Source organism: Pezoporus occidentalis, unplaced genomic scaffold, assembly GCF_034315485.1.
Source record: "Pezoporus occidentalis ecotype Australia unplaced genomic scaffold, CSIRO_AGI_Poc_V1 ctg93, whole genome shotgun sequence".
Classification (NCBI taxonomy): Eukaryota; Metazoa; Chordata; class Aves; order Psittaciformes; family Psittacidae; genus Pezoporus; species Pezoporus occidentalis.
The window spans coordinates 2,567,145-2,592,914 of record NW_026916294.1 but is presented as its reverse complement, the minus strand read 5'-3'; the positions used below and the strand labels follow the sequence as shown (position 1 = coordinate 2,592,914).

General features: G+C 47.0%; 1 protein-coding gene across 1 annotated transcript; it reads left to right on the top strand.

Annotated features, from left to right (window-relative positions):
- Window positions 1–211: 211 nt before the first annotated feature.
- Window positions 212–25,770, top strand: DUSP10 (dual specificity phosphatase 10). Its single transcript, XM_062605849.1, has 4 exons — window positions 212–368; window positions 1,731–2,570; window positions 20,074–20,451; window positions 23,504–25,770. Exons 2-4 carry the CDS (start codon window positions 1,775–1,777, stop codon window positions 23,767–23,769), a joined length of 1,440 nt encoding a protein of 479 aa, XP_062461833.1. The 5' UTR covers window positions 212–368; window positions 1,731–1,774; the 3' UTR covers window positions 23,770–25,770.

The following is a 25,770-nucleotide window of genomic DNA, read 5'->3' as shown; positions in this document are numbered from 1 at the left end:
CGGAGCCGGGGGACGGCTCCCTCCGTCAGCGCTTGAACAGCCCCCGACCTGCGGGGGGCGCTGCCGCTGCCTGTCAACGAGGGAACCAGCCGCCGCCGCTCCTCATTGGCTGCCGATGACATCACCGGGCGGCACAGCCCCGCCTCTAGCCCCGCCCCTCCGCCTCGCCTCCGCGCTGCCATTGGCGGGCGGCGCCGCCCGTCACCGTTAGGCCCCGCCCCTCCGCCGGGCCGTACATTTACGCGGCAGCAAAAGAGAAAGTAAGGAGGATGGTGCGGGCCGTGCGCGGCGGCGGGCGGGAGGCGCAGCACTGGCGGCAGCCACCGCAGCCACAGCCGCGACGGACCGGGCCCCAGCGCGCCCCGCCGGTGAGTGCGGCAGGGGGCGAGCGGAGCGGCGGGGACCAGCGGCCGCGGCGTGGAACTTGGGTTTCACCGTGCGCTGCTCGTCGCGTCCCTCCGGCCGGTAGCGGCGCCGGGATGCGTCCCTCGGTTGTGCAGTTGTGTTAGATGCAGAGGCGCTCCTGGTGTGTGTCCATCTGTTTTCTAAGCAGCGGGAAGGGCGAGGGGAAAACGGGATGGGAAACCTCCCCGCTCGGCTCCTCGAAGCTCCCTCCGCAGCTCGCCGATCGCGGCGTCTCTCGCTGCCCCGTGAGCGGAGGTTGCTTCGGGGCCGCCCCGCTACGGGGTGTTGCTGGGCAGGATGGGGTGTCTCCGTGCCCCGTATCAGCGGGGCTGGATGGGGAGCGGGCCAGTGTCCGCCCGCTGTTGGGGGTTTGGCGGAGTTCGGGAAGTTGGTGCTGGGATGTTTTCCAGCCGGAGCCGCCGCTGCTCCAAAAGTTGCCGGAGAAGGGGAGACAGTGCCTGGGCTTTCTTGGGTTGTGTGGCTCTTGCCGTCCTGCTGCCTGCCCGGGTGGAAAAGGGGGTTTTAATCCCGTGTGTTGTCTCTTATTAAAGGTTGGACAGGCTGTGACCTTGCTGGGGCGCAGGGAACCCCTCTTTCTAGAAGCTGTGAGATGTGCTGGGGAGGAGGGAACGAGTTTCTCTGGGACTGATGGAGAGCAGCCTTCCTGGAGCTGGGGGCTTAACTGAGGCTGGATTAACCCCTAACGGGGATGGAAGCTTTACTTTCTGTAAAGAACTCCAGAACCTAAATTTCCCATTTTCTCCTGGGTGTTTTTTGTTTAGCTCTATGTTTTCAAGTTTGTAACCGACTCTGACAACTTATTCACCAGCTAGTTTTATTCCACCTTGGTGGAAAAGTTGCATATCACCACTGACACATTCCGCTCCTATGCGTTTCTCCCAGTTGTAGAGTCAGCCCTGTGGTTGCTTCCCTTGCAGTAAGCAGGGGAACAAGAGAACGTGCCTCTCTGTCATTATCAGTTGCATGCCTTGCTTGCAGCCTGGGGTTTCAGAATAGCTCAGCACCATTTGCATGTAGACAAATGCCTCCTCCTGGGTGTAGCTGCACAGCCCAGGCTTAGGAGTGTGTATTCTGGATGCCATGTGCACGCATACAGATAGCTCAAGTATTTGCTGTAGGATTGGAAAAAGGGTTTTGGTAACTGCTGTGAGCTGGTAACTGTCAAAGGGGTTGGTCGGTTGTTACCTGCGGATGAGGGTTGTTGGTAAAGTAAGTTGCTGTATATGAGGGCTTATGTGATTTCATGATCTGCTTTCGTCACCTTTTTCTTCTTCCCATTCCCCCTCCCTTTTCTCTTTTTTCAGGGTGATCTTGAGTTCTTCTTAACTTGCTAGTGCTCAGCCTCCTCATGCCTCCATCTCCTTTAGACGACAGGGTAGTAGTGGCACTTTCGAGGCCAGTGAGACCTCAGGATCTCAACCTTTGTTTAGACTCTAGCTATCTTGAATCTGCCTCTTCTGCCAGTGAGAGCCACTCCAGTCTGCTCGGCACAGCTGTCGTGTCCCTAAAGACTGCTAATCTCACGTATATGCCCTCATCTAACGGCTCTGCACGCTCCCTGAGTTGTGGATGCAGCAGTGCCAGCTGCTGCACTGTGGCAACGTACGACAAGGACGCTCAGGCCCAAACTCAAGCGAGCACCAGCAGCGCCGGAGCCTCCACTGCCTGCCCTGCCAACCAAATGGTCAACAGCAATGAGAACGCTGGCAGCTTGAGCCCGCTGGGCAGCGTGGGGAGCCCGGTCTCGGGCTCCACCAAGCAACTCGCTAGCATCAAAATCATTTACCCCAACGACCTGGCGAAGAAGATGACCAAATGCAGCAAGAGCCACCAACAGAGCCAAGGGCCTGTCATCATTGACTGCAGGCCATTCATGGAGTATAATAAGAGCCACATTCAAGGGGCTGTCCATATTAACTGTTCTGACAAGATCAGCCGGAGAAGGCTTCAGCAGGGCAAGATCACCGTCTTGGACTTGATCTCCTGCCGGGAAGGCAAGGACTCCTTCAAGAGGATCTTTTCCAAAGAAATCATAGTCTATGATGAGAATACCAATGAGCCAAGCAGAGTAATGCCTTCCCAGCCACTCCACATAGTGCTGGAGTCACTCAAGCGAGAAGGCAAGGAACCCCTAGTCCTAAAAGGTAATCTTCCTGTTTGCCCACCTGTAGTGGTTCCCTTTGCAGTGCGTGTCCTCTGGTGTTAGCCTTGCTGATGGTTGAGCTTTGAAAGCTTGTGTTTACCTCTAGAAAGGCCTGCATGCCTCGAGCCACCAGTGGCAAAGCAGATGCTTTCCATGGATAAATCATGGAGCCAGTAGCAGGGAGATACTTGCTTTTCTCAGTTGTCCTTGAGTAGCAGAGGGGGTGGGAGCTGAAAGGAGGAGGAAACGTGCTTCCTGGTGTCTGTCTGTGCAGACAAAGAATTCCCCCCCCCCATGTTTGCTCTGAGTATTTATAACCCAAGGGGCAGAGGTCCAGGAGGGTATATTTCTCTTTTAGCTTGTCAGACTGACCTTTACTTAGCAACCTTATTTTAGTCCATATAAAACTGGACTCATAGGTGCTGGAGATGAACAGTGGGAGAGTAGTAGAAGGGAGGAGGAAGGAGTCAGGAAGCCACTTGGTCTGAGGCATTGCATCATGGACCAGTCAGCAAAACCTGGGGAATACTCAAGCCTTGTTTTGGTGGTATGGGGTCAGAATAATGGACAGAGAGAGATAATTCATCTAAAAAGTGATCTGAAAGTGTTGTGTGTACACTTACGTGTGCGTATATGTTTTTTCCTGTAAAGGCTCCTGTTTTAAAGTGGTGTTTGGTCTGTCCTTTAATGCTCTGGGGGAAACAAGCCTATTCAGGCAGCATCCAAAGACACTTCCCTTTTTTCACTTTATTCTGTAGCTCCTGTTTATAACAATGCTGCCCTCTAGATTGAATCTCTTTTCCCCTGGGTGTTTATGCCATTCAGAGGCGTGCGTGGTTGGCAGACTGGCTGTGACACTGGAAAACTATGGGAGGTTAAGGTTCCTTCCAACCCAAACCAATCTGTGATTCTATGATTTGTTGATTGAGCTCTTTCTCTCTTTCCAGCTCTTACTGTATTTAATTCACTCAGTTTTTCTGTTCCAGGCTGCACAATGTGGCAAGAGAATTGATCAGGCTGATACTTGATCCCCATTTCTCATAGCTTTATAGGCGCTAAGGGTCCTGTGAGATACTCCTCTGTGTGTGTATCTTGTGGAAGCTTAAAATTGCACTGAGCTTTATCTTTGCTCCCAGTAAGTATATTTTGATTCTGGGCTTGCTTTAATAATTGTTAGGATTTCCCAGTATGCTCTTATTGAGTCATGATGGTGCCCTTCATCCATAAAAGAGGGAGAGGAGGTTCTTTGCAGCGTGAGGTTACCGCTGAAGTCCTGCATTTCTGGTGATAATCATTCTGTTGTACAGCCTTTGCCACCAGGTGTATGGTTGTAGTCTGTGAACCTTCCTATCCTTAGAAAAGTGAGTTTCTGAAGGTGTTTTTCCTGTGTTTCTCTGAAAACACTGGAACTTGTGTAGACCTCAAACTGTCAGTTATTTCCTTAAGTAAGATCCTGGCTGAGATGGAGCTGCAGAGCTGTTGTTGGGCAGAACCGAGCTGTTGGGCCTGTAGGCAGGCTGTGGGCAGCCCCTTCTCCCACCACCCAACACTGGGTTTAACAGAGTCCTTGCGGGATTGCTTGGGCCATTTTTGGTTTTCAACCCTGAGAAATGTTAGGATCTGCCTCAAAGACCTGCTTAGCAGGAATCCCTTCCCCAAACCGTTCTGCTGACACATATGGATGAGAATACAACCAAACCCTTTGCTTTTTGGATTTAGTTCTTGGCTGGGTCAGAGCAGGCTTCATCTCTGGAAGCATGGAGAGGATAGCATCCCTGTCACCTTAACCCTCCTCCCCTCTTTTGGAGCGGGGCTCCCTCTGAGGTTGGATGGAATTGAGCGCAGTACAGAGCAGCACTTAGGAAGGCTGTGGTGAAGTTTCCAAGCAGAGGAGCAGTGCTGGAAGTGCTCATTGTTTGGTTTCACTTGTCAGATAGGGTTTTTTCCATCATGCTTCAGCACACGCCTGGGTTCAGGCTCCGAAATGAAGCCGGGGGTAGCTGGGGAGCCGTCTTTGCTTCTGTTATTTCCAGCGCTTTCTCTCACTCACTGCAATCTGGTCCTAATTTATTGCCAGCCTATCTGATCCCCCCTGTGTTGTGTTTGCAAACACTGGTTGCTAGCCTGCCTGTCCAAGTTTATGTCCCCCTGATCCGGTGCCACCTTCTCCATGTTTGGTGCTGCCTGTCAGCCCCGTTGCCGTTTGGGGTGAATCCGATCGACAAAGCCAAGGGTTGAGTTACAGCATGCTGAGGGGAGCGATATGCCCCCATGTGCATTTTGGGTTTGGGTGCCTGTGTCTTTTTAAGCACCAGAGAAACCCTGCGCTGCTTCCAAAGGCCAGGCTGTGATCTATAGATAAATGTGTGTATGGGGCACCTTACTAGGCTCAAGTTAAAGAGAGGTGGCCTGATTTATTTTTAATGTAGTAGACCAGTATATAAACTAGCACTGTGAAAAGAGAACATTGGGGTTTTATGTATGCTGTGGTATGGGGGTATTTTAAGACCTGTGTTCCTCCCTTCCTATCCTGTGTGTCTCTGGCTGTTTCCTTTATCATGGAGTGCTTTTTTTGTCATAAATAAAATATTTCCATAATTCTGATTTAAGCTCCTTAGAAGCAAAGATTTGCGCATTTCTTTGTTCACAGCCAATAGCACTTGAAGCAAGCATAAACCCCCTATTTAAATACACGAAGAAACAAACATCTATTTCACAGTGCTGCTAAATGGGCTTCAGCAGGCTAAGCTGTCAAGGCCGAAGCTGCTGCTCCTCAGTCTGTTTGGATACAAAACAGGAAGAAGGCAAGTTTTCCCCGGTACCCACACACCTTCATACAAGACCATGGTATTGCATGAAACTTAGAGGCCTCCCTTTTTGTGGGTGCTTTTTCCTTTTTTAGGGAAGGAGAGGAGTTAAAAAACCAGTGATGTGAGCCCAGCATCCCTTCTGCCCGAGGCCAATAGCAAAGCTGTTGCTGAATGTGGGGAGGCAGAGCATGGCGATGCAGCCCTGGCTCTCCTCAGAGGAGTTATGTCCGTTTCCTTTCTGCAAACCCAATGGTGAGGTGTCTCTGCCTTCCCTGAGCACCCCAGCTCGTAGCAAAGTGGGCTGGAGCCTTGGGGGTTTGTGTACTTGAGTTTGCCACTGGATTTAAAAGTAGGAAGTGGGAAATCCATTTGCATTCAGATGAAAAGTAGTATTTTTCCTAGAATGAAATGCGTAGGTTTGTAGTTGAGCATCTCTGTTTTCCAAGTTAAATAGAATCTGCAAATTAAACAGAAATGAAAAGCTGAAGCATCTGTGCCCATGCATTTCAACGGCTTTTAGCACAAGAGGATTTGCCTTTGTTTCCCTGGCTGGTGTCATGGTATTGTCTTCATCCTGGCCGTCCTCCTCTGCCTCGGAGCCCCATCAGCAGGAGCCTTGTGGACCTGCTGAAGTCTTGTGGTTAGTTTTTAAAGGCTTCTGTATTTGACTGCAGGGAAACAGCAAATTCAAAAGCAGAGGTGCAAATTGCAATTAGGCAAATAATCCATTTCCCCCCTGCCATGTGCTTTAAACCAATGGCTAGACTGCTGCAGGGGGGTAGGGAGCAACCGGCTGATGGTGATAACAACTGGTTGCTTCTCTATTCTTGTTCTGGGTCTCAGGAGCTTACTTATGCTCTGGCTTTCAGTCTTCTCATAGCTCATCTCACAGGGAAATAAATGAAGTGACTTGCTCTCATTACAGCAGAGAGTATAAGACCTGCCAGCAAACCACTTCGTGCTTTCTGCCACGGTCTAAGAATAGCTTCAGATCTCTTACCACACCAAAGTTGCATATCACAAGTTGGAACAACTATAAAGAGATTGAGACAGCTGTAAAAGGAATAAGTACCTGGCTTATGTTGTCCCATGTTCATGCAAAATACTGCCTTCTGAAGTACCTGACCTGGTAATAATCTGTTGCAAAGGCAATCATTAATTATGATTGTAATTGGATAACTTAACGGTGTTGGTGTTACTTTAAGCCCTAACTGGATGACAGTGCACAAGTGTATTGGCGACTAGAACTTGACGCAATGGTCAACAAATCCAGCTGACCAACAAAACACGTGCCTGGTGCCTATTTCCACCAGAGTTCTCCACTGAATAATTATTAGGTCATGGTTCTAATAGGGAAGTGTGTATTTTTAAGTGTTAAGTAATGCGTGTGAAGCGTCCAATGTGCTTCAAACTAAAGTGCGTTCCCTCTGCGCTGCACAGGAAATCTGGCCCCATCAGTCACTGGGTAAAAAACTTCTGCTGGCTCTATTAAGGCTGAGATTTCACCTTCACTTTTCAGGCTCTGGTTGCTAGAGCTTAAAAAAGTATCTTTCTCCATTGGAATAGATAATTGCATTGGTTGTAACACTTGAAAATCAGTTGTGTATGTCTGCACATTTTGCATGTAGATAAACTGGAGCAATACTGTGATTGTAGACCACAGGCTTTTCTGTATTTTGAAGGGATGCTTCTGCAGAGGAGTGTACCTCTAAACTTTGCCTATTCAACAGTAACAGAATGGAAAATGTGGCATTTCCTCCCAGATGATGGCATCTGAGAGTTGGGAGTGCTGGCTTCCAGAGTGCCTGTCACTTTCGAACTGTCCTCGGGGGGAAGAGGGCAATGACACTGCCTTGGAAGAAAAGGAACAGGAAAGAGGCTTGTTTTGGTGTTTGGTTGTGGGTTTTTTTAAGCTCTTCAGCTTCTCATACCCTTGGAAAGCAAGCAAAGAGTCAAGAAACAAACTGTTACATTAGGCAAATCTCTCTGAGGCTTGTCAAGAAAAATCTGGCCCCAGTTCTGTTCAAACTGGAGGGGCATTCCCTGCAATTTTCCAGATAGGTAGATGTTGGGATTTTAATTAGCTGGATGCCTCACGTGCATGCCTGCTGGGGGTGAGACACTTTGCTAGTAAAATCTGTATAGCGTTGCTTGCTGGTGTGTCTTCTGGCTTTTTATTCTTAAGGGGAGCACAGCCTTTTTGGGAGGCTCAGGGTGATAGAGAAAGCTGTATTTGAGGTTTGAGTGGAAACTGGGTGTTAGCTAATGCAGATGGACCTGTTTGCCTAGACGTGGATGTGAGTTGTTTGACTTCCAAAGCAGCAGCCGATGTTCTTACTGTGCTTAGGAGCACAAAACTTTGTAGTGAGATTACCTTGGCTTTACGATGCATTTGAAGTGGGGATCAGCCACTTGACTTTAGGCTATGACTGTTTACTGTGTGGAAAGCCACATTATAATTAGGGTTTTATTTATTCAAGCAACTCTGAAGTGAAGAAATGCCATAAATAGGTGCGGCATGTACACAGTTTTAACATCTGTCTGTTTTGCAGGTTTAGCAGCTAACCAGGAGGGAAATATGTCTCAAGTATTCAGTATAGGCTTGCAGGGTGATGGAAGTCACACTGTGTAAAGAAATAGACTACGGGAATCCATGAAGATGAGCTAATGCATCGTCCCTTTGCATGTGAGATAAGATTATGTGTGGTCCTTAGCCTTATTGGGAAGTCTGGTGGGCCTGGGAGAGCACTGGCTACAGCAATCACAAGGCTGAATTGTCGTGAGCAGTTGTTGGGCTGGAGCTTTGTTTCTAGGGGCTCACCTGAACCTGTCTTCAGTGCTTTTTGAACACCTCTGCACTGTAAAACTTAAACTCTTGTTAACGTTCTCGTTATCACCAAGTAAGCTGGGGTTTTGTAGTTCTTTTTACTGTACTGCCTTGTGACTTTTTGCTAGAGGAAGGTCTTTGCTTCAGTTACTTACTCTCTGTGATTAAGGCATCCTCCTGTCCGGAAGCATATCTGCCCACTGGAAGTTGGTTTTGATGTGTCCTGCCCTGCTCTGGGAGCTGTTGGTTCCCCAGGAGCATGTGTCCCTCCAGAAGGTGGTTCTGGAACTGTACAGCAGCATTTTAGGTCTTGAAGGAGAAGAGGGGGAGATGGGAGAAGTAAGTGTGTCTCCCATGTGGCGGAGAAAGGGGGTAATCCGTCTAGAGGGATAACTGTGCCTAGATAGCAGAGCAGTCTTGGGGCCAGGGGAACTCTGGCCAAGGCTATGCAGTGGTTATTCTCCTGCTCTGCGACAGCACACACAGCAGACTTGCTGTGAGGCCATGGGTAAGTTATTTTAATCCGTCTGGGTTTTCTTTTTCTGTCCTTTGCACTGTTTGTTACACTGAGCTTATCTCTCTTGTTGCCATCTGTGTGAAGTGTGGTTGACCCAGGTTCATCCACCATCACCGTGTTCCCTGGGAGCAACACAACTGCCTGTTGCAGAAAGTGGAAGACAGACTCCTTTCTTTTCCCTTTTTACTACAGTGATAAACTGCAGGCTCTGATTTTTGCCTCTAGGTGGTTTTTGTTCTTTTAAGGTTTATTTTCTTATCTGTCTCTTCTCGGGTGAGCAGGTTATCTCTGTTCTGAAGGAAAGCTCTACTGCCAGTGAAGAGATCAAGGTCTAGAAGGGGCACATGTTTATGATCTCCTGGCAGTTGTTTTTAGAGATGCCCTATAGAGCATGTCCCAGGGGCGAGTGTGTGCAGAGAGACCTGAGCCAGCAAGTCTGGGGGGAGCAACTGGGACCTTGTAGGTTTTGGTACCACTTGGTCCCTGTTGTCATGAAGGTCCCTTCTAACCAATACTATGATTCTATGCTGCTTTGTACATGTGCATTACTGTGCTTACAAGATGATGGATTTGAAGAAGGAAATTGGGAAACATAAATTCAGAGAATAATAATAAAGTGATGTGAACATGTTGGCTGCAACTGTTGCTATGATCTAGCTTTAAAAAGTGTACAGCATGCCTGGGTTAATTCCCACTTGACTCACTGCAACAGAGAACTGCTTCTAGCTAAGGGTGATAAAAAGAACGAATGTTACTCCTTGTACACGCATAAATTATCATACATATATATTTTTTTGACAATGGCTTAAAGAGATTTGGGACCTAGAAGATAACTTGCAAGCTTCTGTCATAGCAGTTGAATTGGTTGTCTTCGGTTTATTATGCCAAAGTGTGATATTAAGCCTTATGTAAGCAGTTGACCAACAATGTTTTAAAGGAAAAGCTGTTGTTAGAGCAGTTAACATGTACAGTGTTGGTGATGGGCTCTAATTCTGCTTGGTCTTTGCTAAAATAATGGGGGTGGAAACTAAAAACAAACCTTTTGCTGCCACTTAGAATTTGCTGGCATGTTTTAAGTACAAAACCATTTAATGTGATCGTTTAACATGACATCAGTCTTAGGTTCATAAGTGTTTGTGTTAGTCCTGCAAGGCAGCACGGCATTGCTGTTGAAGGATAGCAGGGTTTTTATGCTTCCTAGGAAACATTAGTGTTAACTTGCCTGTGGAGGCAAGGAGACCTGGGCTGCTTTTAATCTGGCTGAACAGATTACTTGTTTCATTGTTATTTAGCTCTGGATTCTGTAAATGTGTCTCTTCTTCTTCACTTGACTCCGGATGTGTGGGTGCAAACTGGGTCAACTCTCTCTTGCCCTGGGGGGATTTTTAGGGTCTTTCCTCCCTGACCATTAGAATTGGGGTTTAAGTTCTGGCAGGGTTGGCCCTGAAGTCTGTCAGTGTGGGGGTTGGCTGGCACCATGCTAGTTCCAGTAATTTGCTGCTATGTGAAGACAGCACCTTTTATTTTCTCTGGGTTTTCTTCATGTACTCTGAAATACCTTGCTGGAAAGGGTCAAATCAGAGCCAGATACTGTTACTATTTCTAGCCAAAAAGATAGGAACTTTTCATTTTAAAAAGCATAGATCCATCAGGAATGGATGGCACTCTCAAACGCTGGTGTGGTATATCAGCACCCTGTTTTCCTTTCATACTAATGCAAGTGTTGCTGGCGTTTCTCGTGTAGAGGGGCAGCAGTTTAGACCGGGAAAGAGCCTGTGTTCATCTTCAGGAGAATGAAAGCAGCCTGCTCTTTGTTGTCAGAAACAATGGTAACGTGTCCTGAAGAGGTTGCCCTTAAAAGGGTAAAGTGAATAAATGGATGGCTGAGCAATGAAAATGTCAGTGTTCTCTAAAACATGTGAATTAAACAGAAACGTCCAGTCCTACACGTCCAGGATTACACATGTCTGACATGCTACTGGGACCATCCTCCCTCCTTGGATATGCTGAGCCAAAGCTCTTTGCACCGCGCTGGCTATTGGCTGTCTCCAGCTGCTTGAGGGATGCGCATGGTGATGGTCAGGGAGAGAATTGGGAATAGATTTAAAACCAAAACGGAACTGGTGTCTTGGGCAGATCTGATCTGGTCTGCCTCTGTCTGAAAGCAGACCTGTAGCTCTCTCTCAATGTAAGACCATCTGTAGTATCTTTATAGCATTAAAATAGTTTCTGTCCCCTCCCCCTTGCTTCCCCTGCTCCTTTGTACATAGCTGTAGCATTTCTTGATGACCTTTTTGTTAATATGGTTTCCAGTGGGAGCATTTCACAGTAGAAGTATGTATTCCTTCAGGGTTTATGCTGACATTTCCAGTGATTATTTAATTGGACTTCATGTTAGCCTACATCCCCATGGGAATGCATACTTTTGCTATGAGAAGTTGTAACGTGTCTAATTTTGAGTTTCTGCTATAAACGCTTGCCCTCCAGGGAAGGCAAGTCCAGTCCTTGTCTGTGGCTGCAAAATTGTCACCACAGTGTGTTTGGGATGTGGGGTTTTTTGTCGTGTTCCTAATTACATTCTTGTATAGCTTAATCCTTGTACCAAAATTGAGAGCGGGCCTTCTCCTTTGACCTTCCTGACTTGCTCCCCAGTGATAATGCAGCACTCTGAAGGATGCTGACGTGTGCTTTATTTTCCTGTGAATATATTTTTGGTGTTATTTTTCGTTTCCTTTCAAATGGGCAGACTCAGCATAGGGGAATTTCCAGTTACAGGCTAGAACCGCTGTCTTGAACTCACAGATGTGGTCCAGAAGTATTCACAGCAGCTTCTGGAGGCTGGTGAGTAGTCCAGAAGGTGGTGGCATCTCTTGGGAAAACTGGTGAGTAACCTAGGGAAGGGACGTGTGTGATTTGTATGGGTCCAAAACTTAGGATCTGAGGAAAAACTTAAGTTTAAGGCACAAAAGTATAAATGAATCTCGGGAAGTGTTCCTTAGTGGCAGGTTTGGGAAACAAAAAAGTAATTATTTATTTCTAACTGGAACTAATTTGGATGATGTAGTGGTCCTCTGAGGAAGAAGAGTGAAGGGTTGGGAGCTGATGTAGAGCCAGCATCTCTGGCACAGCCTGACAGGGGAAGGGGCTGTAAAGGCCAACAGGAGAGGATGTGTTGTGACAGGGGGTGTGAGCATCAGAGACAGCATGCAAATGCATGGACGTGTGCCTCAGTGCTGAGGAGAAACCTTGCTTCTTTATCCAGCGTCACGCTCTTGACTTCTGCAGGGACCTCAAAGCAGTTGTGTCAGGGGTGTGCTTGTAACTCCTCTAGGGCAGAATTAGTGTACGAACCAAGCTCTCGGGATAGTTCCCATATGGAAAAAAGACTGACCTTGCATGTTCTGTAGAATGCAGGGTTTTGCATGTTTTTGAAGTGCCGTTGGCAACTTGATTAGCGGGAGAGCCTAGATTAGATTGAGTGTGTAGATTGAGGTAGAAGCTGTTCTTTGTGAGCTATGTTTACTTTTACTTCTTTATGTTTGTTTAAAGCTTAATCTTTTGTGGCAAGGCTGATGCTGGATCCTGTGTGGGCAGCAGGGAAGGAAACCCTGTGCAGGGTCTTTAAACCTCCCTCAGACAGGTGAGGAATATGGTCATAGAACCAGGAAGTCAGACCTGTTTTACTTGCTAGGAGCAATAGAAGAAGAACCTTCAGTTATGCCTTTGATTGTGGGAAATGGGTGTAATGTGTGTTGTTGAAGAAAGCATGGAGGTTTATGTTGTAAAAGGATGGAATTTTTTTTTTCCTTCCTCCCTCTGCCCCCTTTCTTTAGCAGCGGGAAAGGTAATGTGTAAAGCAGTCTTGGTGTCACTGTGGTCTCCTTGTACTGCAGAGGATGGGCTTCTCTCATAAATCTCCTTCCAGTGTTCTAAATCCGAGCAAACAAGAACCACCAAACCACAATTTCCTTGAAATCAAAGGAGCAGCTCCTGATGTCACCTGGGTGAGTGTTGCCCGATAGGTCCCCACCTCTATTGACAGAAGGAAGTTGCCCTTCTCAGCTCAGCTTCCCATTGTATGGGCCAAATACAACATTTTCAACCATGCAGAGCTTCCTATGGCAGTGTGGGCAAGCCCTGAGCGCTGCTCAGCGGCAACTGTGGTGAGAAGGACATCTGCCTTGGAGGGCAGGAACACTCCTGCAGCTAGCTGCTTGGATAAGCCCCATTCCTTTAGAAGAGGTGTGGAAAGCAAAGCCCTGCTTGAACAAGGAAAGAAGCTGTCTTGGGTTGTTCAGGGAACTTGAGCATCTCTTCTTTCAGTACCTCAGGATGAGCACAGGATGATCCCCAGTGTGCACTGTGAACTATCCTAAGGTGGTGTCAGCAACAGCAGTGGGAAGGTGCTTCACTGAAAGGTGGTCTTGTCTCCTGTGCTCTGTGGGTACAGCCCCACTATCTCCATGCCTAGTACCCAGTAGTCCTACCCCTGCTCAAGAGGGAGTATTAGGTGCTTTTCTTCTGCTTTTACTCTTTCCATGTTATCTGGTGTTGTTGGAGATAAGGTGATAAGGAGTCTGGTTTGGCTGAGATACAAGGTTTGTTGTGCAGAGTCACAAACTTCTGCAGACATGGCTGTGTTGTTCAGTGGTATGAAGAGGTGGTCTGGGTGGATGCCCCATATCCTGGGAGTGGATTTGGTGTATATTGGGTGAATGCTGCTTCAGCTTGTACAGCTCCTTTTCCCTTGGTGGAAGGAAGCAAGTGGTGGTACTTCAAGCCTGCCCATATTGGAAGGGAGCAGTGTCCCTTGGGACATCCCTGTGCTGGAGCTCACTGCTTCACCTTGCATGGGAAAGTGCTCCTACCATAGATGTGTGACCTGGGACAAGTCATTGCCTCCAAATAGGCTCAGCCAGCCTCACCCTCCATAAACTTGCTGTGTGAAGGTCAGCACAAGGAAAGCAATGCTGCCTACCTGCTGAAGCTGGTGGAGACTGTAGCCCAAGCCAAAGGGGAGGAATATGTGACGGTAGGGAAAAAAAGATAAGCAAACAAACACAGTGCTCAGAGGTAAGCGCATCTCACTTGGTTCTACTTTCCCTCGCCCATAGTACAGGAGCAGCCCGAATGTTGGCATTAAAGCAGTGGTGGCTCAGCATCAGCGTGCCACCCTGCAGCAGGACCTCTGGGCATCGATAATGGCACAGCAGGAGGGTGCCTGCAGGCCCTGTACTGTCCTGCCAGGTTAAGGGAAGGCACAGCACCTTGGTGGGCAAAGCACGTGGGCAGTACCTAGCCTCTATTTTTACATGCTGGAGTCATGTTTGCTTAATCTCGAGGCATCCTGCACTTTGAATCAACTTGACACAAAGTCATCTGTTCATTAATAACACAGGAGCAGTTTAATTGTTGTCTTAGTGGAAAAATACATGAGACTGTCATCAGCTGTTGCTTCTGGCAGTGCTTTTCTGCAGTAATGTAAATAAATGAGGTCACAGGTTTAAAGGAACAGGCTGTACTTGCACAAATTCAAAGCGTCATCTTAAACAGATATGCACCAATTGTCTGATAACTCTGTCCTGCGCCCCAAATGCTCACTGTAACATGTCGACCTTAAACACTCCAACACAGCCTTAGGGGCTCAGTTTGCTATTGATACTGACAGGGCTCATGTTGAGTGGGTCTTTTAACCCTTGGCTTCTCCTGAGTGAAGTTTTTGGTGGCCAGAACCCCAGTATCCTGAATTCTCTGCTGCTCCCCCTGTGGGACCCCAGCAGTGCAAGAGGAAGGGAAGTTACAGACCAAACATCTCTTCTGCTGATGCTTCACAGCATCCTGCAATTTCTGCTCTTGCTGCGCATGTGCATATGTGTGTGTGTTGGTTTTATTTTTTTCCAGCTGGCTTTGTGGTATTGTAATCGAGGATGAGTGGATCCAGAAATGCGCCTGGACAGCTTTGAAAGCGGTATAAAAGGTCTATTTGTCTCCCGGGACCACGTGTTCTGTCTAAATGTGGATCCCACATCTGCAGCCTGTCATGTATTAAAAATATGTTCCTGTTTGCAATTGTAGTGGGAACACCCAGTACCTGCCACGCTCGGAACAAAGCGTGGCCGTGCCGATGAGGTAATGCAAAGGTATTGCTTTATGGTGAGGGTATTATTGCATGGTAACTGCCTCACTAGAGCGCTCTCACAGAGGGGAACAAGGTCACTTACTCCCTTTATTGTGGGGTTAGAGCCTGTTTCTAGGTAGGAAACATATTGCAGATCTACCAAAACATACTGTAAACCCACATCCTATTTGCTTGTAGTCACACCGCCACAGAGCAGCAGTGATGGTTGAAAGAGGTGCCAAAGAAGATACAGAGGAGAGGCAGGTGGTACTGTACTCCTTGTACTGTAATTCTCAATATTCTAATAAAAACAAGGAAAAAAAAATCACAACAACAAAAAAAAAAACAACGCACTTCTGTAATACCTGTATAGGCAAGTGTTGTTCTTCTTGCTTTCTTCAAAGATGACCGTTTCTATTGCAAGGTCATGGTCCCTTGTAAAAGCTGGTTGCCTAGTTCCTGCCATACTTTTTGTGTCAGTTCTGCATCCTGGTTGCCCTCTTTCTGACGGCAGATGACAGACACCATGTTTGGCACGTTTTTTGTGCAAGCACCATGCTGCTTGTCGTGTTCTGTTTGTTCAGAGCTGCTTTGGCTCCTGTTCATCTGCTCACCTGGCCTTGTAGCGCTGATATGAGCCCTGGGCTCCTGGGTGGCTTTGGAGCTGGGAGATCTGTGCCCAGCTGCTGCCCGGGTGCTGTTCAGCAGGGGGTTTTGAGGAGCATTGAGAGATATTTATGGGCAGATGGCTGCAAAGAGCTTTAACAAACAAGTGTGAATAGCTGGAGCATGTGCAGTGCTGACTTGAAACTTCCTACAAGTTTTGAGGTCTTGGACAACCCAAAGTCTGCTGTCACTTGCTGCTTTGGCAGGGCAGGATGCTAGAAGAACTGCAAAAATATCTGTTTCACATCAGTGGCAAGCAAGAGCTCTCAGTCTTCTGTTGTGTTTTGCTACATAGGCAAAGCCGTCTGCCACATGAAGTGTCCTGCTTCATTGAGTCATTTCCTTATGGAACAAATACCTTGAGTTCCCCAGAGTGCGGGGCATCCTTGCATGTCCATCTTCATTAGGATTTGAGTAGGTTCAGCCTCCACTTGAAAGCCTGCCCAGCAGCTGTTTTGCAGCAGAGTGTGCACAAAAGCACTCGATGTTAACCTGCATCCATGTGTGGGCTGTGTCAAACTGGCCTGGACATCAGCCTTTTTGCTGTTCTTTGATTATTAAGGCTGTGTGGTATGTTTAAAGCATGACATTCTGTAGAAGTGGACATTGGCAGCTTATCTAGTTGTTTTATCACTGAAGGTGGCTACAGAGCTGAATCTAGGTTTCACGGCTGGTGCTCAAACTGTACTGCTATGTATGCTAGTGGTCTTTCCTGGTGGGTATATTATATTGCCTCTCTGCTTATGCTGCCTCTGTATGATGCATCCTGCCCTGCCAAAACAGCAAGTGACAGCAGATTTGGATTGTCCAAGACCTCAAAACTTGAAGATGCAAATAGCAGCTGAAAAACTGCTTTTAAAGCCTAGCTTACTTCTGTGTAAGTTGGAGGCTTTTGCCAGGTTGTGCTTCTCCACACTCCCTGTTACAGACCCCTGTAATGCTTCTTTCATGTCCCTGGTTTGGGAAGGCTTGAGCAACTTCAACCATGAAGCAGCTTCTGTTACAACAGAGTGGAGTCTCTGCGTCGTAGAATCAGCTGGGTTGGAAAAGGCCTTTAAGATCATCAAGCCCAACCTCTACCCCAGTACTGCCAGGTCCACCACTAAACCATGTCGCTAAGGGTCCCCACGTTCCTCAGCCGTTCCTCATCACACTTGTGCGCTGTGCCCTTCACCAGCTTTGTTGCCCTTCTCTGGACCCACTCCAGCAACTCAATGTCTGTCTTGAGCTTCCTTGTAATCTGGAGTTGCTGTCAATAGCAGTGATATGTTTTGGTCCTTGTTGAATTCAGTGAATTGATTCTTAGACCAGCCTTGCAGCAGCTACGTGTTGGCCTCCTCTCCAGGTATAGCCTCTTCCTTCCCACCTCCTCTCCTCTACTCCATGAAGACTTTTAAATGCCAAAATAGGAGGCTCTTGACAAGGGAATACAGATGCACTTGATTACCCTGTGCATTGTATTTACAGCTAGGAGCAAAGGTTGTGTGTGTGGTGAGCATGGCGAGAGTGGATTAAGGGAATGGCACTCATGAGATGTCTGGATCCTGGTTTGGGACCTGCATGACTCGTATGGCGGTTCAGGTCCAAGCTAAGATCCTGTTGTTGGCTTTAGAGTTCAGCTTCCCTGTGACTGTATCTTGCTGTATCCTCTCACTGGGTACCAGTATTCTTGTCCAGTCCTCCCTTTCTCATGTGTCTGAGCTGGCTCAGGTTAGCAATCATCTTCCCAGTAATGTGTTGTTCCAGGGACATGCTGAGAGCTGCTTGGGTATGGTACTTTAAAAACTGCTTGAACTGACTCTGCACGATGTAATGGTCTCTTGTCCTCTCCTCTGTATTCTCATATGCTGGACCAAAGCTCACACTGAGGAAATGTTGGTAACAGGAGTAATGGTGTCTTCTGGCCAACAGGGCAGGCAGAGGCCCTGAAGGGAGGACATAGGTGGTGAGGAAATAGCTTGCTTTGGACTCCCTAGCTCTGTTGTATCTTACAAGGCAGCTGGTGAAACAGGATGGTGTCTGCTACACCACTAGTGTGCCCACACCCGAGTGATGAACCAGTGGGATCCTACCTCTGCCTGTGGCCACTTACTCCTAGAAGGATGCTGAAGAGGTGCAAAGTTTCACTAAAGCAGCTTATTTTTCAGGGGTTTTCTTGGGAATCCTGTCATGCTCTGGTGGCTGTCTAAAGCACAGTATTTAAGCTGAATGGATTGCTTGCACATGCAGAAGGATGGATGTGGGTTAGGTTTAGTCTGTAGCGCAGGCTCTAGGCTGGAGCTGTTGGTTTGGATGAGACCTCAGACATCTTCAGACCATAGACTTGTTTGTTTTCTTGAGTGGACTAAGAAGACTTTTCAGACCCCATCAAAAACGGTTGGTGCAGTTGGCAGTGGAGCTCAGATTCTCATCCTTACTCTTCTCTCTGTCTTCTCCCCTGTTGTAACGACTTTGTGAGTACAGATCTTTAAAGTAGATGTGTTTGCTCTGTGTCTCGTTAACAGCAGGAACAGCTGAAGAGAAGCATGCTTTTAAGGTGGGGGAAGCACTCTGCATTTTGTGGGCAATTCGAGGATTTCTGGGACAGTGAGTTACAAACAGCGTGTGAAGAGCAGCAGTGTTAAAGGGGCTTGGTTGTAACTTAGCCTGGGTGCCTGGTGCCCATTGAGTACTGCACAGAGCACTGAGATGCCCACCTTATGGGCAGGTGTGTGGACACAGTGAGATGCAGCACTCAAAACATAGACATCAAAGCTTTTTGCTGTGTCTGAGTCGGAGTCCGTGAGACAGCAAGTCTTCCTCTGTTTTAAAATATCCCTTTGCTAAATCACTGTGAAAGAGCCTGGAAAAGACAAATAACCCTTTATTTATTTACTTTAAAATAACATTGGGATGGTGACATTCACATTTATTTTGGCTAGTGTAGCTCTTTCGAGTAACTTCAGTGTAGCACTCCCCCCTCCTGGGTTGCGTTTTTTTGGCTTGCGTTTAACAAAGTGCAATTCAGTTTGAACACTTGGCCCGTCCCAATGCGGTGCAGGACTCCAAGTATCCTGGTACAGCAGAAACGTGCACTTTTGTGGGCGAGGAGGGAGGGGGGCTGGATATATCACTGCATTTCTCCTCTTTCCGCCTTTTTTTTGCTGGAGGAGCCACCTGTTAGCATTACATCAGCGGCTCCCAGGAACTCTCCTCCTACCAAAAAGGCCTTAACACAGAGTGGTTCTTCTTGTATTGTTTGTGCTCAAAGAGCTGATGTCATGCCAGCTGATGTCATTGTGTGCTCTGTGCGATCACTATGGGAACCGGGCAGGTGGGGAGCCTGATGTAATCGCAGAATGAGGTGTAGAAAGAAGGTCTGGTCCTGGTGTTCCAGCTCTGCCGAGCTGGCAAAAGGAAAGCTGGTGAAATACTGCTGAAAAAAGACAGCAAGATGTGCAATAGAGCCAGGGAAGCACGAGCCAAAAGAGTAAAGCAACTTCTCCCTTCCTGCTCAGATCCGTTTCCCAGTCCATATTAATGTCCTAAAAATAACTCTTGCTAGATATTTTTGGGCAACCAGAGCAGAAAAAGGAGAGCTGTTTGCCACATGTGAAGTGAGCACCTCAGGTGCTGTTGGGTTAGGAGAAGAGGTTTTCTTTTGTTCTCCTGCACAAATGCTTATGTGCTGTTCCCTGGAGCGATGCCAGTGTGAGCTGTGCCCACCTATCATAGAATCACAGAATGGGTTTGGGTTATAAAGGACCATCTAGTTCCAACCCCATTTGAGAATGCCCTTTGGGGCTGCTCCTGGCAGGCAGGTCTGCTATGGACAGGGAAAGCTAAAAGCCTGTCCCAGCTGGCTCATTGTGCTGCTTTGGTGTGATGCTAGCCTGTTTGCTTGTGGTTTTGATTATTTCCTTCTTGGAAAAATGTCTTTTGTCCTGTCCCCTTGCCTCTCCCACAGGCTCATAGGTGAGGCAGCCTTAGCACACTGATTGTAGAGGCATAGAATGGTTTGGGTTGGAAAGGACCTTAAGGTCATCCAGTTCCAACCCTCTACTATGGGCAGGAACACCTCACACTAGACCATGTCACCCAAGGCTCTGTCCAACCTGGCCTTGAACACTGCCAGGGACGGAGCATTCACCACTTCTTTGGACAACCTGTGCCAGTGCCTAATCACCCTCATGGTAAAGAACTTCTTCCTTATATCTAACCTGATCTTCCCCTGTTTCGGTTTAAACCCATCACCCCTTGTCCTATCGCTATAGTCCCTGATGAAGAGTCCTTAACCTAAATCTCCCCTCTGTCAGCTTAAAACCATTCCCCCAGGTCCTGTCTGATGTTGCACAAAGATGTGTTTGCCTCTTCCTTGGCATCATCAGCCTCATGGCGGGGAGAACAATGTGTGCCATTGATTCATGGTGCCCTCATTGCCGGCAGCCATGCTCTGAGCAGTCACCATGACAGTGGTGGTAGGGACAATAGTGCCAGCTCCCGTCCTTTGCTCTGAAGAAAGGTGTCTCCAAAGTGCCACTGACCTCGGGTGTGTAACCAACATATCTGCTTGGTCTCTCTCCCCAGGAGGACTCAGCGGTTTCAGGCAGAACCACGAAAACCTCTGCGACAACTCCCTCCAGCTCCAAGAGTGCCCAGAGGGGGGAGGCGGGGTCGGTGCATCCGCCGTGCCCCCCACGCTACCTCAGTCCATCCCCACCACGCCGGACATCGAGAATGCTGAGCTCACCCCCATCCTGCCCTTCCTCTTCCTCGGAAACGAGCACGATGCTCAGGACTTGGAGAAGATGCAGAGGATGAACATCGGCTACGTAATCAATGTGACCACCCACCTGCCCCTGTACCACTACGAGAAAGGCATGTTCAACTACAAGCGGCTCCCAGCCACTGACAGCAACAAGCAGAATCTCAGGCAGTATTTTGAAGAGGCTTTCGAGTTCATTGGTAATTACCCTTCACTGGAAATACTCTTGGTGATTTCTTTTTTTACCTGTTGTAAGGATCTAGAGTGAATTTCGTGCTTTGCTGACTACCCTGAAGGCTCTGTGAGGCCAGATTTGCTTTTGGTTAGGTTGTCAGAAATGCTGAGCAGCACCTTATGTTTCTCCTTCTTCTCACCTCTGGCATATCCAGTTAAGTAGTCTGGGGGTACATTATCAATAGTGATGCCTGCCTCCAGGCTGCCGAATTCAGGAAACACCAGAAAACTGACACATTTGTCATCCCCTTTTCGTTATTCCTTTGCATTCCTAGTTCCAACAGTGGCTTCCAGCCAGTTTTTCACAGTGACTGTTCTTAATGATGGCTGAGTCTTTCCTAACTTATCACATGAAAACACTGACAAACTTTCACACTTCACTTGTTCTACCATCAGATTTATGACTTCAGAGTGTGTGAGTGGATTGTGATGAAAACTTTAGGCTGTGTAAGAGGGTTCACCACAGAACTCTTGAGTCCATAGCAAATTGGGGAGGTTGCTGAAGAAATGACACAGCAGCGTTACCTGTGTTGCTCTGAACCTCACTGCAATCCACACAGCACAACCCTCTCCAACTTTAGGGGTTTCATTCATCTCTGTTTGGTCATCTAGGCTAAAGCCAGGCGGCCTCTTTAAGCAAGGTTGGTCAGTGAGGACATCAGCTCGTGATACTGAAAGCTTTTGGGGACCTTCCCTTGTCCCTCTCTAAGTCTTTGTAGGCACAGCTTTTGCAGTATAATCAATGTCCACTTGTGCTTCCCCAGCACAAATATGTGTCCTGAGAGATTTTCTGAAATATATGAGCTGGGGAGATATATATGCACTGGTACATAATTTTATTTCCTTGTGCTGAGGCTTCGCTAACCTCTTTACCAATACTTCAGGCTTGATGTTGGAGGACTAAACTAAGGGAGTGTGCCTGTGTGCTGTATCACAGCTTAGGTCCTTAGCTGACCCCATGCTGAAGTGAGTGCAGAGCTGTTTTATGCCTTGCCCTGTGTCTGTGGCACTTGGGTCAGCACGTAGTTACAGTGCTCCTGAAACTCAAGCCTGTTTGTGCTGTTGGGCTCAGCAAGGATTGTGCCCCAGCTGTGGGACTAGGTCCCAGGGCAGGATGTCCAAGCTCAGCATATTCTTCTGAGCCCGTCTGCCCCTGCCATATGCCTTGGCATGGGCTCTCTGGTCTCAAGCAGACAGCTTGCTGTATTTCTGAGGTTGGGTTGGCAGGGGCTCACTGTGCGCCGATGCACGCAGTCTATAGCCATGCTACTTCATTGAAGGTGACAAGGCACATCACTGCTGACACTGCAGCTCAGGTGGAGTGCAGCAGTAAAGCTTGAGTCTTACCACTGAGAGCTTCTACCAGGAGCCCTTGGGCTTGTCCTATACAGTGTAGAGGACCAAAGGATCTCTACATAAAAGCAAATCTTCCTAGTGTTCCTAACACAACCCTAGTGCTGTCAGCTCCTCAAACTGCCGATTGCTATGTGCGTTGGAAGGTGAACAGCCCTTTTTGGATGAAGAGAAGCCCTCTCTGAGGGCAGGGGAGAGGGAACCTCACTTTGATCCTTTGGGAAGAAAAGGTGGGTAAAGAAATCCAGTAAAACCTTAAACTTTGAATTCAACAAGATGGGGAGGTGCAATAGGCTAAGCTTACATAAAGAAATTCTAAAGCTCTGTGGAGGTCCTTTTGGGATCCTATGAACTGCAGGGTTAGAGCTCTTGAAACCACTAGAAGATAGTGTTTGGCTTATGACCTTACCAAGGGCAGAGAAAGCAGCCTTGCTCTGTAAAGGTTTGGAAAGTGTTCCAAAACCCATTTTACTTTCCATTTTAATAATTACAGCTTGAGGGTCTGTCTGTGTTCTTAATAAACAAATATTTCTCCACTGAGAGTTTTCTTCCATAGCAGATTGAGCCAGCTGGGGAAGTAACTAGTCAAAGCTTTCCCTTCCTCGGGGTAAGCTTTAAATTGCATTTGAGAAGATTTGGAAATGTTTAAACTGCACATCCTTGGCCTATGTTTCTTTAAATATGTCTTGAAACAACCACAACCAAACCCAGGTTTAGCTCGAACTAAAGCCATAGGAAGTGAAATCATCAAAAACTCTTTGGGAAAGTGTGTCAAAATGCGTTAGAGAGTTTCAGCTTTCTGAAAAAGTAACTGGCAAAACTCTCTAGAGGGAAGTTGGCTTCATTTATGCTTTCGCAATACAGGTTGAGCATGTGGGGTTCAGGATGAACCATAGTCTTGGTGGGGTTGGGTTCATGCCAGAACTTGCAAACGAAATTCATGCTTCTCCTGCAGATTAAAACAGAACAAATAGATTGAAGTGTCACATCCTGTGGGAGATACCAAAAGCAAGCTGTGGAAGATGAGGATGGTGTGGTAGTAACTCTCCTCCTTCTTGTGTCCTATTAGCACATGATTCCAGGGGCTCTGTCCTCCCTTATCCTGCCCAGGTTGCATCCCTCTAAGTGATGTATCACGGTGAATAGCATGATTGTGTGTAGCCAGCTCCTGCTTTTGCAGAGACACCACAGTAGAGTGCCCCACTGAAGCTGCTTCGAGGGTAGCTTTGCAAAAGACTCAAAGAACAACAGGGCTTTGAAACAGGTGTCGTTAGGAATTGAATCTGAAAATACCTGGTTTTTGAAAAGGTAGTGCCCAAGTAACGCAGTGGCATTGTGACAGAGGTGGAGATTGAGCCTGAGCTGACGCATCATAGGCTTTGAACTATGTCAAGCTGCTCATGTTCCCTGTCAGCTCAGCAGTGTCTCTCAATGTGCAGTTTGCCTAATAAAGAGATAAAAGGGAACATGAGGACTTCCAGTGTTTCATGTGCAATAACTCTGAAGCCTCAAAGGAAGATGGACTGGAGGAGAAGGGGCCAGTGCTGTGCTTGTAATCAAACAAATACAGGGACTTTTCACATTGTTACTCTTAATTGCACTGAGCTTTTTCCTCACTTAGAAGCTGGCAGAAATCTTACTTTCTCCTGTCTTTCTCATTTCCAGAGGAAGCTCATCAGTGTGGAAAAGGTCTCCTCATCCACTGCCAGGCCGGTGTCTCCCGCTCTGCCACCATTGTTATCGCGTACTTAATGAAGCACACACGCATGACCATGACGGATGCCTATAAATTTGTGAAAGGCAAACGACCAATCATTTCCCCAAATCTTAACTTTATGGGGCAGTTACTGGAGTTTGAAGAAGACCTAAACAACGGTGTCACACCGCGCATCCTCACACCAAAGCTGATCGGCGTAGAGACCGTGGTGTGACGGCGAGGATGCGGTCAAGGAAGGGGCTTAACCTATTCTTCACCTGATTGGGGGCAGTGATGGGTGGGAGGTGGGTTTTTCTTTTTAGCTTTCAAAGGGGGATTTTGTGGCAAACTTTTTGTGAATAAAAACCTTTTTTTTTTTGTAAGGAAAGGTTTTTAGAGATCCAAGAACTTTGCCGTGTTTGGGATGCTGTTGTGATTTCCTTCCCAGATGCTGGCAGAGCAGGGAGGTTTTGGAGCAAAAAGGAGTACTTTTTAAAATCAAAACAAGATGAAGAAGAAATACTGGGCTTCCCCCCCCCCCCCCCCCTTTTTATTTTTCCCTTCTCTCCAGCTACTTGTAGAGTTTATGGCTAAGTAGTCTGTGCAGGTTCATAGACTGAAGAAACCTAAGTTGAAGACGAAACACAAACAGCCAAAACAGAGCAGAAATAAAACCCCTCCCTGAAACAGAAGGGCCTTCGTTCTGCAAAGGCTTTGCTAAAGATAACCTAGCAAAATGCTCACTGATGCAAAGGAAATTGGAGCAGCTTCAAAAGTCTGCAAGGCACTTTTCACACTCCTGACTCAACCTAAAGACAAAATAAAGAGAGGTTTATTTGGCGTGTTTCATGTTCCAGTTCTATTTTTCTATTTTGGGGTGTAAGGTTTTAACAGTAAGGGGACTTTGATCATTCTATGCCATATGCCTTCACTGGCTTCTTGTGCAATAATAATTTGGGGTTTGTTTTGAGTGTTCAAACCACATACTGTTGGCTGCCTACTAATAATTTTTGAAGTCTACTAGTGCAATGGCAGCGGCTTGGTTCAGAAAGGATAAATGAGAGCAATTATTTTGTTCCTTTATATGATTTTGATCCTGGTTACAGTGCCATAAACCTTGTTACATATGTATATCAGAATGTACAAAGAACGAGCAAAGTTTATTTAAAACTATTTTTCGCACAAAGTATTGGTGTGTTTCAGTTGTCCATGTAAAAAAAAACCCAAAAATTTGATTATAAAACAAAAAATCTTTTGGAAAATGTGTGTCTTTTTATTTCTTTAGCAGTTTTCCATTTTCTTTCCATGGGATGGACTTTTGTTCTGTTGTATTTTTTGTTGCAGTGTACATCTCCCTTTGACAGAACTGGCATCTCTTGTTTGGCATCTCCTCTTCCCTGTTTTGTTCCTGTCCTCTGCCGGTGGAATGTGTTCTCTTTATTTCCTCCTGTACTCCTGCATCCTTAATTTTCTGTAACCGGATTTTTGTCTGCTGGAAGTGCATCAGTTTTGGAGCTGTTCAGCTGAGTTAGCACTATTGGTGAGGGACTTTGGGACAGATGTGTTATTTCTGCAGCTCAGTAGCCATTTGGAAAAATAAGAAATAAACTTTCTCCACCGATTCCTGTTCATATTCCTGCAATTAGCTTATCTTCTGTTACAACACTGTCTGGTTTCTAGAAGTCTGTTAGTCTCGTGTGTGCTTTTCCCTGGCCTCTCTATAGCGCCTTCCTCTAGCAGTTCAGTGATTCCTTCTCCTGGGATTTTCCCCTTTCTCTTGCCTATCTTTCCTTCATCCCCCTCCTTTTCCAGCTGTGTCAGTGTTGTGTGGTGCATATTGTAGGGCTGATGTTTATGCCTGACGGTGTCCCTGAGGCACCTGACTTTTGCTTTCCTTGTATTCTCTTTATTTTCATGGTATGGTATAACCTGATCTCTTCTGGACTGTTACCAACTCTGAAGTTTATTTGTGTGAGCCTAAAGTCACTTAGAAAACATTTCTCGTATCACTCTGTTTGTGCAAACTGATATATCCCGGGAAATCGGGTAGCAGTGAAGGTTTTTCCTAGATGGAAACTTAGATGGGCGAACCAAGTTTAAAACAGGACTTGCTGGAAAACTTATGTATGATCACACTAGACATGTATATTTTTGTGGACATTTTACTTAAAATGTTGTTACTACACAGATATTTTCTTGAAACTTATCCCTTTATTAAATTATTTTTCTACTGGAA

What these genes read in the sequence shown, in the direction of transcription:
- DUSP10 (XM_062605849.1), top strand. Translation starts at nt 1,775, where the DNA reads ATGCCTCCATCTCCTTTAGACGACAGGGTAGTAGTGGCACTTTCGAGG. An exon ending in GGAACCCCTAGTCCTAAAAG is followed by an intron (nt 2,571 to 20,073) that starts GTAATCTTCCTG and finishes CTCTCTCCCCAG; the next exon opens with GAGGACTCAGCGGTTTCAGG. An exon ending in AGAGGCTTTCGAGTTCATTG is followed by an intron (nt 20,452 to 23,503) that starts GTAATTACCCTT and finishes TCTCATTTCCAG; the next exon opens with AGGAAGCTCATCAGTGTGGA.